The sequence below is a fragment of the Eumetopias jubatus genome, unplaced genomic scaffold, assembly GCF_037043125.1.
Source record: "Eumetopias jubatus isolate StellerSeaLion01/CBP00866 unplaced genomic scaffold, mEumJub1_p1.0 scaffold_2, whole genome shotgun sequence".
NCBI classification, from domain to species: Eukaryota; Metazoa; Chordata; class Mammalia; order Carnivora; family Otariidae; genus Eumetopias; species Eumetopias jubatus.
Window position 1 is genome coordinate 112,933,219 of NW_028274808.1, and position 14,537 is coordinate 112,947,755.

A 14,537-nucleotide genomic window follows, 5' to 3' on the forward strand; every position below is an offset into this window, starting at 1 on the left:
CTTAGTTTTTATCAGGCCATATATAATGGGTACCACAATACTGCTTTCTTATACACACACACACACACACCCTGTGTACATTTTACACATGTGTCTGCACACTTGTATTAAGTACGTACACAGGCATAGAAAACTTAGAATGAAGTATTTTTCAGGAAACAAAAAAATTTTTTTTTTCCAGGAAACTATTTTGAAACAAATATCAAAGTACACCAAATTATCCTTACAGCATTATGACAGGATGTACTGTCAAACAAAGTAGCCTCCATTTTAAAAGCTACAGTTAGAAAAGACTTATTCATTGCTTACCGTCTATGTCCGAGACAATCAACATTTGAGGCTGTGATAATCCTTCTTGTAAATTGTAGAAATGAATAGTGCTATCAAAGGTCATGAATCCTATTCTTGTTCGTGAATCTCCAGGAAGCCTAAGGATAAAAATGACAATTTTAAATTCAAAGTTTTCAGTTACATATTTTATTTTAAAAAGTAATAAAATAGTGAACTAAGTCCAAAAATAATTACATGTGCTTTTTCACAGAGGACAGAAAGTTATTCCTCCCTAAACCAACATACATCAGAGAAGACCAAGGATGAACCATCCCATTTTCAGATGAAACCAACATGTTTACAGTTACTATTTCAGAAAACTGAACCATGTTCAAATCTAAACCCAAACTAAAAATGATATGATTAAATAATCAAAGATTTCTGGTGTGCCTGAGTAGCTCAGTTAGGTGCCCGACTCTTGACTTTGGGTCAGGTGAATGATCTTAGGGTTGTGAGATCAAGCCCTGAGTTGGGCTCCATGCCGGGTATGTGGAGCCTGCTTGGGGTTCTCTCTCTCCCCCCGCCTCTCTACCCCCGCCCCCCCTCATGCACACACTCTCTCTCCAAACAAAAAATCCCCCAAAGATTTCTTGCTAACTTTCCTTTAAAACACACTCCTTTAAAAATTTACTCATATTTTCCAGTTCCAATACCACAAAAATAATGTATCTAGTTTAAATAGTTTAAGGGCAGAATGACAAATGAGTACTTTCCAAGAAAAGACAATGTAATGTAAAGATTTTAATGTAGAAATTTTAAATAAAAACCACATTTAAGAACATCAAAACATTTTATCTATCATCAACCTTTTAGTTTTCTGCTGGAACTCTGTATTCAAAAGTCAATGCCCTGGCACAAAAGAATAAATCACTTCATTATTCGTTGGGTTCTCCTTATTGATAAAGTGGATGCCTCATCTTACAAAAGTATGTTTCTATGTACCACCAACCATATTAACTGCTGTTATATAATTTTATATATAATAGTTATATTATTTACCAATGTTCTAAAAATATTTTTAAATATTATAGGATGCCAAAACAGTGTGCATCAAAAAAGAAACATTATTACTATTATGCATGACTGATCAGGCTAGTCAGATGGTCTGCAAACAAGGTCAAAAAGCACTTCAGAGAACAGAATGCACCAAGTTACGTGGTGTTTAGCTTACCAATATTGGTTAAGATTTATGATGTTTCTACAGACAAATTCTTTGCTCCTTTGAAATTTCTAAGGTCAATGAGTGTTAGGGTCGTTTGTTACCAGTTAAAAAGGAGACTACTTAGCCACAGTACTCCAAGCTCAAAATTCAGAGTTGAGCTACAATTGCTCCACATCAAATTCTTTTTTCTCAATGATCTATCAATAGCCCTTTCCAAAAACATGTTACCTTTTTATTTTCCTAATACTTCTACTTTCTGCTTAATTAAATATACATGTTTTAAATGATTTTCCATTCCCGATTTTATTTAACTCACAAATAGTTACTCATTGGTCTGGCTCCTATTTCTAGAGTTATATATGCTCATACTTTCTCAGCAAGCTGACTCTTCAGTTTTAAAACTCTCTCTTTGCAGAGTCTTCCATTGCCACTCACTGCTAAAGCTGAATCTGAATTAAGCACCTCTGACTAAAAACAGGGCAAATGCTTCAATAAGGATAAAAATATGAGAACTCTTAAGTTATTAACAGAAAATAAAAGCAAATCATTTAATATCTCTGGATATTTTTATCTCAATGTTATCCACTTATCATAGGCCCAGATCAGTGCCATGCAGACTACTGTGATAAAAGCTAACACTTATTAGAGGAAGGACTCTCAGGCTCAAATGGAAGATGGGAGAAACTTTTTGGAATCACCAAGAGTACTTCTGACAAAGTATTTATATGTGCAACCATCCCAACTCCTCTATACATGTCAAGAACCAATGCAGGTGTGAACCACTCTTACTAATAACCTTAAGTCAAATCTCTGTGGGTGTTGGGAGTAAAAAAAAGAAATGTACAAACTATTTTGTTTTCCAGAGATTTGGAAGGGTCATTTTTAAAGCTAGTTGAGGGTCTCCTTCATGACTAATACAAGGCAGGAATTAGAGCCAAGTATAAGCAATCTATCCTATACCCTCTTTCTACTTTCACAATACAGCTCGTTATCAATGTGCCAAAATGAAGAGTTCAGTTTCTGGCTTCCTGAAATATTCAGTACAAAATCAATTCCTCCCTTCCCTTTATCTGGCTCATTTTCTCATTAGGACATTTAAAACTAATACGAAAAACTCCTTGCTCAGGCATAAATTTCAGCTAGATTTCTCTCATCCAGGTCCTTGATACCCTGGCCAGTGCTCAGATCTGCTAAGTCAGAGGAACAGTTAGATGAAATCTAAATTCCTCGGCAAGTATTAAACATTTACAATTCTGTGATTCAGATACCAAGTCATAAATTGTAGTAATCGAAGTAGCAGGACCCTTAGTCTGAGGTGGACAAAGAAGTACTCTTGCAGTAAGAGATAAACAAAGTCAAACTGTAATTAAAAACCAACCCCATAAATTGCTAATAAACATTTCACATTTATATATATTTGTACACACACATTATGAGTAAAAAAAAATCTTACTTGTCTAGATTTTCTAACAATGACTGGCACAAAATTGTCAAATATCCAGCTTCCACTGCATTATGAGATACATCTAAAACAAATAAGTAAACTGCAGGTTGAGGAGGACGAAGCTGAAAGGAATGAAAATAATGTAATTTATTTCGTAGGCACAATTTATTCTTTTTATAACACTTTCACTACTGGGTATTTACTGAGTAAATGACACACAAAAAATATACAAATAGGAGGATCGACATTTTATAAGATTTTACGTACTAATGAAAATGACATTCCTTTAGCTTTTTTCCTTATAAAGTTGGTTATGGATTAAGCATAATAAGGCAGTTGTTAGGTGTGCCTGGGTGGCTCAGTCGGTTAGGCGTCCAACTCTTGATTTCAGCTCAGGTCATGATTTCGGGGTTGTGAGATCCAGCCCCGCATCAGGCTCCGTGCTGGGCATGGAGCCTGCTTAAGATTCTCTCTCTCCCTCTCCCTCTGACCTTCACATCCCCAACCCCCCTGGCTCTTGTGTTCTCTTAAAAAAAAAAAAAAAAAGGAGTTGTTACAGTAATGTTTAAGTAGATGGGCTAAATGTTTCCCTGATAAGAGTGTTGATTGAGGTATCTTTCAAAGAAAAAAATGAGCTTATTTTTTAATATGAACATCTATATCCCTTCCCTACTCCAGAAAAATACTGTTTTTTATATTTGTTTTTTAAAATCTGACAACTAATAGTACTAGCCATTAGTACTAGCTCTTAGGTTACCTGGTGGTGGCTAAATCCCAAGGGTCAAGTGCCGAGTATAAAGGAAGTCCTTGTGATGGTATTCTAAGTATGTTAAGTCATTATCTGCTAGAGATGTATACTGAAGTATTTATAGGTTAAATGATATGATGCTGGGATCACCATTTAATAAACTCCAGGGTGGGTGAGGGGAGGGGGCACTGGGGTGGACTGGGGATAGATGAAATACATTTAGAAAAATGCTGACAACTGTTGAAGCTCGGTGATGGGTAAGTAATAGTTCACTATATTATTATCTCTTTTTTGAAATATGCTTAAAAACTGCTGTTATAGAAAGTTGAAAGGATACGTAGAATCTTTTTTTTTCTTAATAGGCCAACCAAGGATCACATGGGTCATATGGCAAAAATTAAAGATTAACTTCTTGCTTCACCACTTCAATTAGATTAAGATCCTAAGGAGTCAGAACAGAGTTGGGAATGTAAGTTGTAAAGAAGGTAAGAAGCTGAGAGTAAAAGTTTACTATAGTTAATATGGAAACGGACAAGGAAACAGTAGTTAAGTGGGCATATGCTAAAGTGGACACAAAGGACCATAAAAATTACAAAAACAAAGAAAGAAATGGGTCAAACAGGAATTTAATACACATTAGCTCTCTCTGTTTACCTTTCCCCACTAGCAACATCTTCCATTTTTGCAGACAACAAAGATTAGTAATAAGGGTACTGAAGAAATGTAAGTTATTATAAATACATTTAAAATGAGTAGATACGGGGGCGCCTGGGCGGCTCAGATGGTTAAGCATCTGCCTTCGGCTCAGGTCATGATCCCAGGGTCCTGGAATTGAGCCCCACATCGGGCTCCTGGCTCAACGGGGAGCCTGCTTCTCCCTCTCCCTCTGCCTCTCTCCCTGCTCATGCTTTCTCTCTCTCTGTATCTCTGTGTCTCAAATGAATAAAATCTTTTAAAAAAAAATGAGTAGATACGATAAAGAAGATGAGAACTTAAGCCAAGGATTCATTTTTATAAATGGAAAAGAAGAATGAGATCTTATAGTATAATTAAAGAAAAGGTAGAATTTGATGATGAACTGGAAAGAGAAAAATTAAAGTCAAGTCACTATCCATTTATCTTGACAGCTGTACTGGGTGAACCAGTAAGATGATGGTATCTTTAAGAGCTTGAAAACTGAGTTTTTCTGTTTGAAGGTCTTAAATATTACATGGCAAAAGAATATTTATATTCATTTCATGTGAGCAATCAAATCAAAATGGCAACAAATTGTAAATAGTGCTTATCATAAAAAACTACTAATGTTTCTTAGTGACATAACTGCATCTTCTAGGACATCAAGTAACCTTTACAAAGAGTTTTCTATTTGTGAAGTATAAACTTTCAGCATTATTTAAAAAAAATTCATACTGGGGACAATTCAAAATTTTGCAAGAATTCACTTAACAGCAAATTATAAATGACCAATACAGTTATATCCCAGGACTAATTTTTACATTGAATAATTACCATGTAATCTGAAGAAGCAATGAACTCCACAGTTGAATTCTGAACTTCTGGTCGTTTATGAGGCTCTCCATAAGATCGAGTAAGGGGATTATACATAAATTCTTCAGGAACTAGGTAATAATTAGAAATCCAGTACAAATTTAGTAATACAATTTGCAACTAAATAAGACATATGCAGAACAAGAAATAAACACCTTTATCATTAATATTTATATAAGGTTTACAATGGTTTTGTGAATATCTAATGATAAAAATGCTCTTTAAAAAATATATGAAGATAAAAAAAAACTTATATTGTGAAATCAAGTGAGGAAACCAGGACAGGTAACCTTATGTCCTATTTATTATAGCATATGACATGGAAAAAAAATCAGACAGAAACACAAATTTGAAAGCAATTATACTAAGAGGACCTAAGAAATGACTAAAGGGGATGACAGACATGGCACAATTAGTCCACGTGAACTTCACTGCTTGTTTTGTGAATATTTTTTTTACTTTGCCTTTACTGTCACTCTCCTCATTACCCATCATCCCCTGGCCCGCCAAGACGAAGTGTCTCTAGCCTATATTCTCTCCATTAAAAGTGGCATGAAAGTTTTCAAAGCAATGAAGAGACCAGATGACAAAAATGTCGACATGTTTAAAATAATATTAAACACACTTATTTTAAGAATCCGAAACTCACCGTCATTAACTCTATAGCACAAATTGCATTTCCATCTACGCTGATCGATGAAGGATACAAAAGGGTTGATATATGTTCGACAAGATCGGCACCTCACAATGGTATTTGATGTTATCACTGGTAATTGCTAGGAAGTAAAATAAAGATGCTGTAGCAGAAAAAGCACCTCAGGGGAGAAAAATGGAACGCATACTGCTCTGCTCCACAGACAGAACAGAAACCATAACCGTGTTTTGAAACGGAAGCATTTTCATAAAATCCAGTGATGTGCTTAGCAACACAAGCAGCCATCACGTTTTTTCCCTCTTTGTCACAAACCGTAAGATAACACCAAAACAAAGGCAATAAAAGTTACTGGCTGATAAGAAAAGCCTGTTTGGCCAAGAAAATAATTTAACTCGAAGCTCATCAGCTAGACTCCAGAAACCCCAGTGAGAAAGAACCAGACACCACGTAGAAATGTCTTTATGTTTGCTGCCTGACAGCATCTGGTACCAGAGTATAAGGCTCTGCGCATTAGAGAGCCGCCACAGTCCTCGCAGGAACAGAGGCCACACAAACCAAGCATGAAGTGCCTTTTAAAGACCTACATGAAAAAAAAAATGTGTGCGTGTGATAGTTTCAGATGACGAAAGGCAGAAGTCCTACCTAATTTTGCATGGGTTATTTTTTAAAGAGGGTGAGAAAGGTTATGGTGCTAAACTTAACAAAAAAGAGATCACTGAAATGCTGGTAATTTTAGCGACCTTTTCAAAAGTGTTGAGGAGACAAAGATTACAAATTAATCTATAAATCTGTTTCTGACTGCTTCAGAAAAAGGAAAAGGAAAGAAAAGGTTTGGGAAAGGAACTTTATATTCAATTTAAGAAATTTAGAAAATATGAAAAAACACTAAGAAATCACATATTATTCTATCTCCCTGAATTAATCCCTGATAACATTTTAGTGTATTTTCTTCTGGCTTTTTTTTTCTAACTCTACATAAATATTTATATGTTTGTATTTAATTTCTTTCACATACACAGTTTTTATTACACAAGTAATGACAATACTTATGAAAAAATCAGGAAATACAATTAACTGAAAATGAGAAAATAAAGACTTGCCCAGAATTCCACAGCACAGAGGAAGCCACTGTTGCTAATTTAGTGTATATACTTCCAGAAGGTATCATATATGGCATCTGTGTTTAGACAAAAATTCTCATCTATGTACATGGGAAATTAACTATCTTGGTTTAGAGATAATGGCTGAAATAGTATTACAGGTGATCAAACAGTATCTACTGAGTGAATACATTCAAGGTATTTACTGCACATTTATTTTATTTTCTATTCACTCTGCTCCTTTCTATGTATCCTAACTAGTACAAAAGTTAGCTCCACAAGGAAGCTTATTAACCTTTGTATCCTCAGCATCTAGCATAATGGGTAGTTAATACACATTTTTTTCCAGGAGAGCAAAAGAAACTCGGTAGCAATAAGAGAGGTTGAAAACCACAGGAGTAAAAAAAAGTGAGGGAAAAATGCACCTTATAGAGTATAAATAAAATGTATCTGGAGAAACTTAATTTCTGAAGTTTAGAAATTTTAAAGACAACATATCTGCATAAAATACCAGAACTGTATGTAAAAATCCAAATCCAGCAAGCTTAGTATTAAACCAATAGACTGTGGAAACTTAAGTAATGTTTTCATTCAGTAGACCAGAAGCATTTGGATTTATTATTACAAGGATTATTTGTTTCATACAATTAGGAACCAGCATACAGCTCTTCCCATCCCCAACTGGACATCACTGTTGGTGCTACCTTTATGTTTAATAAAGATTCCCAAAGTTTATCTGTTATGGCCTTTTCAACTTCCAGAACTACTAATCTTTCGAAGTCTAGCTCAGACCTCATCACTCATAGCAAACCTCTGCTCCTGCACCCAGAGGGAATCACTTCCCATACTGTACTCAGGGCCTAAGTACCTTGAGAATTTGGTTAGGTACATATATTAGTTACCCTGCACCATGGTTACTTGTTTTTACATCTTTGTCCCCTGTTAAATATAAATTTCTTAGGGGCAAGGTCAATGACTTCGTTATCTCTGTATTTACCAGTGCTTAGTTAAGGCCTGTGACAAAGCAGAAAGTCAGAAAATGTTTGCTGAGATGAATCTGACAAAAATGATTATTTCTAACTTAAAAGATAAAAGATAAAAAAATTTCCAAGAAAATATACAATCAAAATACGCTGCACATAAACACACGTCAGTACCCGTAAGTATTTTAAAATGTGTTACTTTACCGTCAAGTCCCTGAAGGGATGTAACAACAATCCTAAAGGAAGCTTAGCTTTATTCAGTAAAGCCTGTGTCTGCGGAATATTTGTCAAAGTACACCGAAACGAACTGCAAAAAATATAGACAACATGGACTCTATTAGCTATCAAAAAATATTTGTACTATAGATAGTTGTAGATAATCAAGAGAATTTAAGGGCATAAATGAAAATTGTCTGGGAATGTTATATAACTATAACTAGAAAGATCTGTATTACACTAAGCAGGCATATATGCAATATAGGACAAAAAAAACCTAAATTAAGGACTCAACAGTTTCATGGTGGAAAAGTACAACACATTTGGGAAAAAAACATCACTAGCGTGTAGAACACGAATAGGAGGGAGTGAACAGGAAACCTCTGTATCTTTAATAATGCTGTTCCTGCTTTACTGCCCATTTTCACCTGTTGAAACGCCTTTCATGAGTCTTATTATGAGACACATCAAAATTATCACTTCTGAAATCTCCCTTCCCTCCAATCACAAGTCAGAAGAAACGATGTCTTCCTCTGTGCTCTGAGATCAGTTTATGCTTCTATGGTACCATTAGTCTGCTTTGCTTTAGTAGTCTGCTTTGCTTTAGTTGGTTGTGTACCCTGTCTTTTCCACTTGAGATCAGTGATCATTTTGTCCTGTCACCCTAGCACTATTCCTTTCTTAGAGAAAGTGTTTATAACTTACTAAGTACTCACTTATAACTTACTGTTTATAACGTACTAAGTTATAAGTTAAGGTCAGTAGACACAGAATCAATAAAGGAGCAATCAAAGGGGTAAGAAGCAGAAGTACGGGAAACCAGGAAAGGAATTTTAAGAGCAGCTCATAGTACGTACAGATACTCAGATTTATTTTGACTCCAGGCTGCTGTTGTTCCTTGAACACTAAGGTGATCCCTGCTTTAAGACTTCTGCATTTGCTGTTCATGTAGCTTGGCACACTTGCTTCCCAGATCACGTGGTTTGCTCTCACACTTCATTCAGATCTCCACTCAAGTGTTAACTCTCTGGGAAAACCTGTCCTGACTCCTCAGTTGAAAACAGCCAACCTCCACCCTCACTACCCCTACTTCATAGTAATATTCTGACATTACATTATACAGATGGTCCCCAACTTATGATGGTTAACCTATGACTTTTTGACTGTTCATAGTGTGTCTTCCTTAACAGGATAAAGGTTGCAAGAGACTGGGAACTCTATTCGTTTACTGCTTCATTTCCAGCATCTAGAAACAGTACCTGGCCCTTAACCTAGAAGGCATTCAGTAAATATTTATTGAATGAATGACTTACCTTTATATGTAGGAACAATTATTATTCCTGTTTTATAATTGACAATATTGAAAAATTTTAAAGAAATTTGCAGTCTTATGGCTACTTATTAGTGGAACTATGGTAAGAACCTGAGTCTATCCAACTGTGAAGTCTATACTCGTAAATACTCTGCATTGCTGTCTTGGTAAGAGAAAGATTTTCACAGAAAACACATAACTGAGTAGAAACATATACCATCCGCTACCTATGACATATATATACACTATATTCACCTACTTAGGGAATGCTTAATCTTTCAAAATAGAGGGCCAAAATCCACATACTCATAGACCTGATAGCAACTTATATTCACAGGAAAGGGCAGCTGTTTTCCTCTTTTTGTACATCAATGATTGTACATTTTCACAGCAATGATCTTGACACTGCCTTAGGCACTGATGGGGGTTGGTGGTAGTGTGTGGCAGAAGAGGGGGAATCCTTGGAGCAACTCCATTTTCTGTTTTCTGTATTGGAAATCTCCATAAGATTTTGACTGAAAAAAGAGAAGCTTACGTTTGTTTTTTTTTTTTAACAAGCCAGAAAACTACTACTTTAAAGGAAAATACTGGCTGTAAAGAGGAACACTAATTCTCCTAATGCAAGGAAGAAGACTCTGAAAGTGTAGTGAAGTGAAGTACTGAGAGCAAACAACAAAGGAGAACTCTTGGTTTTGAAGGTACTGTGAGGTGCATGACAGAGCTAGTTCACCCACCCAGAGGAAACACCAGGGTTTGGTGGCCACCGGATGCAAACTATCAGCTACACTTCTCCATGAGGTGAGGAAATATTCAATAAAGGAAATCCAAATTTAAATCCAGGCTGAATAAATAAGCCTGGGGGTACTGGTCTTCGCATTCTATGCTGCGTGGGAAAAGAAAACCCAGAGACAAACCATTTAAACCTGTTCTTGGGATTATGTAAGTGAAGTCAGTGTCCTTTTCAAGCAAAGACTGAAGAGTATACATTTTTAAAGATTCCACCTTATTTAAAAGACATCAGAAGTTATTACTGCTGAAAAGTAAGGAAAAAGAAATTTAAGAAAAATACAGTTAGATCTGGGTTCCTGAAATCCTTCACTCAAATAAAAAAAACATTTCCCTTGCATTCGATGATAGGGACTGACGGAGACAGAGATGGAGGCAGGAACAGGATCTAAAATGAATTTTACAGCTAGAATTTCTGTACAAAGTAAAATGGAAAAGTCCCCATTAACAAAACTTCCAATCAAGGAATTAATATCATAGCACTTGTACTAGTTTTAAAAGTCAAACATTTCAGGGGCGCCTGGGTGGCTCAGTTGTTAAGCGGCTGCCTTCGGCTCAGGTCATGACCCCAGGGTCCTGGGATCAAGCCCCGCATCGGACTCCCTGCTCAGCCGGAAGCCTGCTTCTCCCTCTCTCTGCCTGCTTCTCTGCCTACTTGTGCTCTCTCTCTATCTCTCTGTCAAATAAATAAATAAAATCTTAAAAAAAAAAAAAAAAAAAGAAAGTCAAACATTTCTAACAAAGTCTATTACCTACTAAAGATCATAAAATAAATACTTACTCTGGGCTACAGTTTAATTTTTTGAGGTCTAAGTTCAAGTTAGGTACAGGAGCCCAAACAGGAGTCATGGGTAAAATATTCCTCTCCTGGGTGAGGTTTACAGGTCTCAGACTTTCCGGTTGTGGAGAACTCTGAAGACTCAGTCCTCCCAGACTGGAGGACAGCTGGTTCATACCAGGATACTGCTGAAAAAGCAATTCAAAACAAAACAAACAAAAGGACAAGAAGCATGAATACAATGTACTATGCTATATATAGGATTTTAACATACAGAATAAATAAGATACAAAAATTTAAACCTGGCTTGGAAACAGAATGATTTTATTTTTTTTTAAATTTTTTTTACATTTTATTTTATCATGTTATGTTAGTCAACATACATCATTAGTTTCTGATGTCGTGTTCCATGATTCTTTACGTATAACACCCAGTCTCCATTCAGTACATGCCCTCCTTAATACCCATCACCAGGCTAACCCATTGCCCCCACCCCCTCCCCTCTAGAACCCTCAGTTTGTTTCTCAGAGTCCATGGTCTCTCATGGTTCGTCTCCCCCTCTGATTTCCCCCCCTTCATTTTTCCCTTCCTGCTTTTTTTTTTTTTAACATATAATGTATTATTTGTTTCAGAGGTAGAGGTTGTGATTCATCAGTCTTATACAATTCACAGTGCTCACCATAGCACATACCGTCCCCAATGTCTATCACCCAGCCACCCCATCCCTCCCACCCCACCACTCAGCAATCCTCAGTTTGTCTCCTGAGATTAAGAATTCCTATCAGTGAGAGCATATGATACTTGTCTTTCTCTGACTGACTTATTTCACTTAGCATAATACCCTCTAGGATTCCATCCACGTCATTGCACATGGCAAGATTTCGGTCTTTTTGATGGCTGCATAATATGCCATTGTGTATATATACCACTTCTTTATCCATTCATCTGTTGATGGACATCCTGGCTCTTTCCATAGTTTGGCTATTGTGGACGTTGCTACTATAAACATTGGGGTGCACGTACCCCTCTGGATCACTATTTTTGTATCTTTGGGGTAAATACCCAGTAGTGCAATTGCTGGGTCGTAGGGTAGCTCTATTCTCAACTTTCTAAGGAACCTCCATACTGTTTTCCGGAGTGGCTGCACCAGCTTGCATTCCCACCAACAGTACAGGAGGGTTCCCCTTTCTCCACATCCCCGCCAACATCTGTTGTTTCCTTTGTCAATTTTAGCCATTCTGACTGCTGTGAGGTGGTATCTCACTGAGGTTTTTGATCTGGATTTCCCTGATTGGATACTAGCCCTTTATCTGATATGTCATTTGCAAATATCTTCTCCCATTCTGTCGGTTGTCTTTTGGTTTTGTGGACTGTTTCCTTTGCTGTGCAAAGCTTTTTATCTTGATGAAGTCCCAATAGTTCATTTTTGCCCTTGCTTCCCTTGCCTTTGGCGATGTTCTAGGAAAAAGCTGCAGCTGAGGTCGAAGAGGTTGTTGCCTGTGTTCTCCTCTAGGATTTTGATGGATTCCTGTCTCACGTTTAGGTCTTTCATTCTTTTTGAGTCTCTTTTTGTGTGTGGTGTAAGGAAATGGTCCAGTTTCATTCTTCTGCATGTGGCTGACCAATTTTCCCAACACCCTTTGTTGAAGAGACTGTCTTCTTTCCATTGGACATTCTTTCCTGCTTTGTCGAAGATTAGTTGACCCTAGAGTTGAGGGTCCATTTCTGGGCTCTCTATTCTGTTCCACTGATCTATGTCTGTTTTTGTGCCAGTACCATACTGTCTTGATGATGACAGCTTTGTAACAGAGCTTGAAGTCTGGAATTGTGATGCCACCAGCTTTGCTTTTCTTTCTCAACATTCCTCTGGCTATTCGGGGTCTCTTCTGGTTCCATACAAATTTTAGGATTATTTGTTCCATTTCTTTGAAAAAAGTTGATGGTATTTTGATAGGGATTGCATTAAATGTGTATATTGCGCTAGGTAGCATTGACATTTTCACAATATTTGTTCTTCCAATCCATGACCATGGAACGTTTTTCCATTTCTTTGTGTCTTCCTCAATTTTGGAAATAGAATGATTTTTTTTAAATAACTTTTTATTGTTATGTTAATCACCATACATTACATCATTAGTGTTCCATGATTCATTGTTTGTGCATAACACCCAGTGCTCCATGCAGAATGTGCCCTCTTTAATACCCATCACCAGGCTAACCCACCCCCCCCACCCCTCTCCCCTCTAGAACCCTCAGTTTGTTTTTCAGAGTCCATCGTCTCTCATGGTTCGTCTCCCCGTCTGACTTACTCCCCTTCATTCTTCCCTCCTGCTATCTTCTTCTTTTGGAAATAGAATGATTTTAATAAGATAGTTCAATTTAAAGCATTCTTGGAAAAAACTCAAAGCAAAATAATGAATTTAAATCTTAGCACAGTTAAACCTCACAACAAATTTCAGCAGCAATGTTTTTCAGCATCAAGAATTTAGATTCTGTGAATACAGTTCATACTGGAAAAGCAGGATAAATGCTTTTGTTTCCAAGTTTTTTCAATGATCAATTTTCAGAATAATGAGTTGATGCCATAAAAATGTACAATGATGTTCAATGAGTTTTGCTTTGCTTATTTTTTCTGTGTTACATTTGTTATAATTTAGTATTATTATGAATTCACAGCTTTCTATGAACTCAAAGTGACTTAATGAATAACTGGCCAGTGAAAAAAACAGATTATTTCATAAATGATAATGAACTTAGAGCTAACTTTTTTGGGGAAAATGAGTTTATTTACATTATGAGCCAAAATAAAACCTTAAATAGATTAACAACGCAAAACTGAAATCACCTAAGAACTAAAAAAATTTATAGCTGGAAGGTTGAAAGGATCTTTTAAAGGATACAAACAAAAGTAACAACAAAAGAAATCATTATATGGGGGCGCCTAGGTGGCTCAGTTGGTTAAGCATTTGCCTTCAGCTAGGTCCTGAGACCTAGCCTTTTGTCAGGCTCTCTGCTCAGTGGGGAGCTTGCTTCTCCCTTTCCCTCTGCTGCCACTCCCTCTGCTTGTGCTCGCTCTCTCTGTCAAATAAATATATAAAATCTTTAAAAATAAAATAAAAATAATAATACAACTACATAAAATTTAGATATTCCTTCAATGTCAAAAAAATACCATTAAAATTAAAAACAAATGTCAAGGTGGAGGAAAAAAATTGCAATATATATTAGACAAAAGGTTAATATACTTATTATAGATGGCTTTTATAAACCAGAGGACCTGAATAATGATGGAAGAATATGAACTGGGACTTCAGTAAAGAAACATAAATGACTAATAATTATAAAAAGATGTTTGCTTATAAAAAATAATTCTTGGTGGACTTGGTAAGACAGATGAACAGGCATTCATATACACTTTTACGGCCTGCTAGATAGCTCCATGTAAATCTATTAGGCATTTTAACTTAACATGGCC

General features: G+C 36.3%; 1 protein-coding gene across 4 annotated transcripts in view; it reads right to left on the reverse strand.

Moving 5' to 3' along the window:
• SEC24B (SEC24 homolog B, COPII component) overlaps positions 1 to 14,537 on the reverse strand; it is an 87,673-nt gene that overhangs the window by 17,170 nt on the left and 55,966 nt on the right. For 2 of the 4 annotated variants that reach the window (XM_028121286.2, XM_028121284.2), the window contains 6 exons: positions 11,066 to 11,247; positions 8,175 to 8,277; positions 5,882 to 6,008; positions 5,194 to 5,303; positions 2,946 to 3,058; positions 310 to 428 (listed from right to left, as the gene is read on the reverse strand). In XM_028121286.2, coding sequence (XP_027977087.1) covers positions 310 to 428; positions 2,946 to 3,058; positions 5,194 to 5,303; positions 5,882 to 6,008; positions 8,175 to 8,277; positions 11,066 to 11,247 — 754 coding nt within the window. Of the gene's footprint in view, positions 1 to 309; positions 429 to 2,945; positions 3,059 to 5,193; positions 5,304 to 5,881; positions 6,009 to 8,174; positions 8,278 to 11,065; positions 11,251 to 14,537 lie in introns of all 4 variants that reach the window. The other 2 variants (XM_028121285.2, XM_028121283.2) reach the window with 1 other exon arrangement.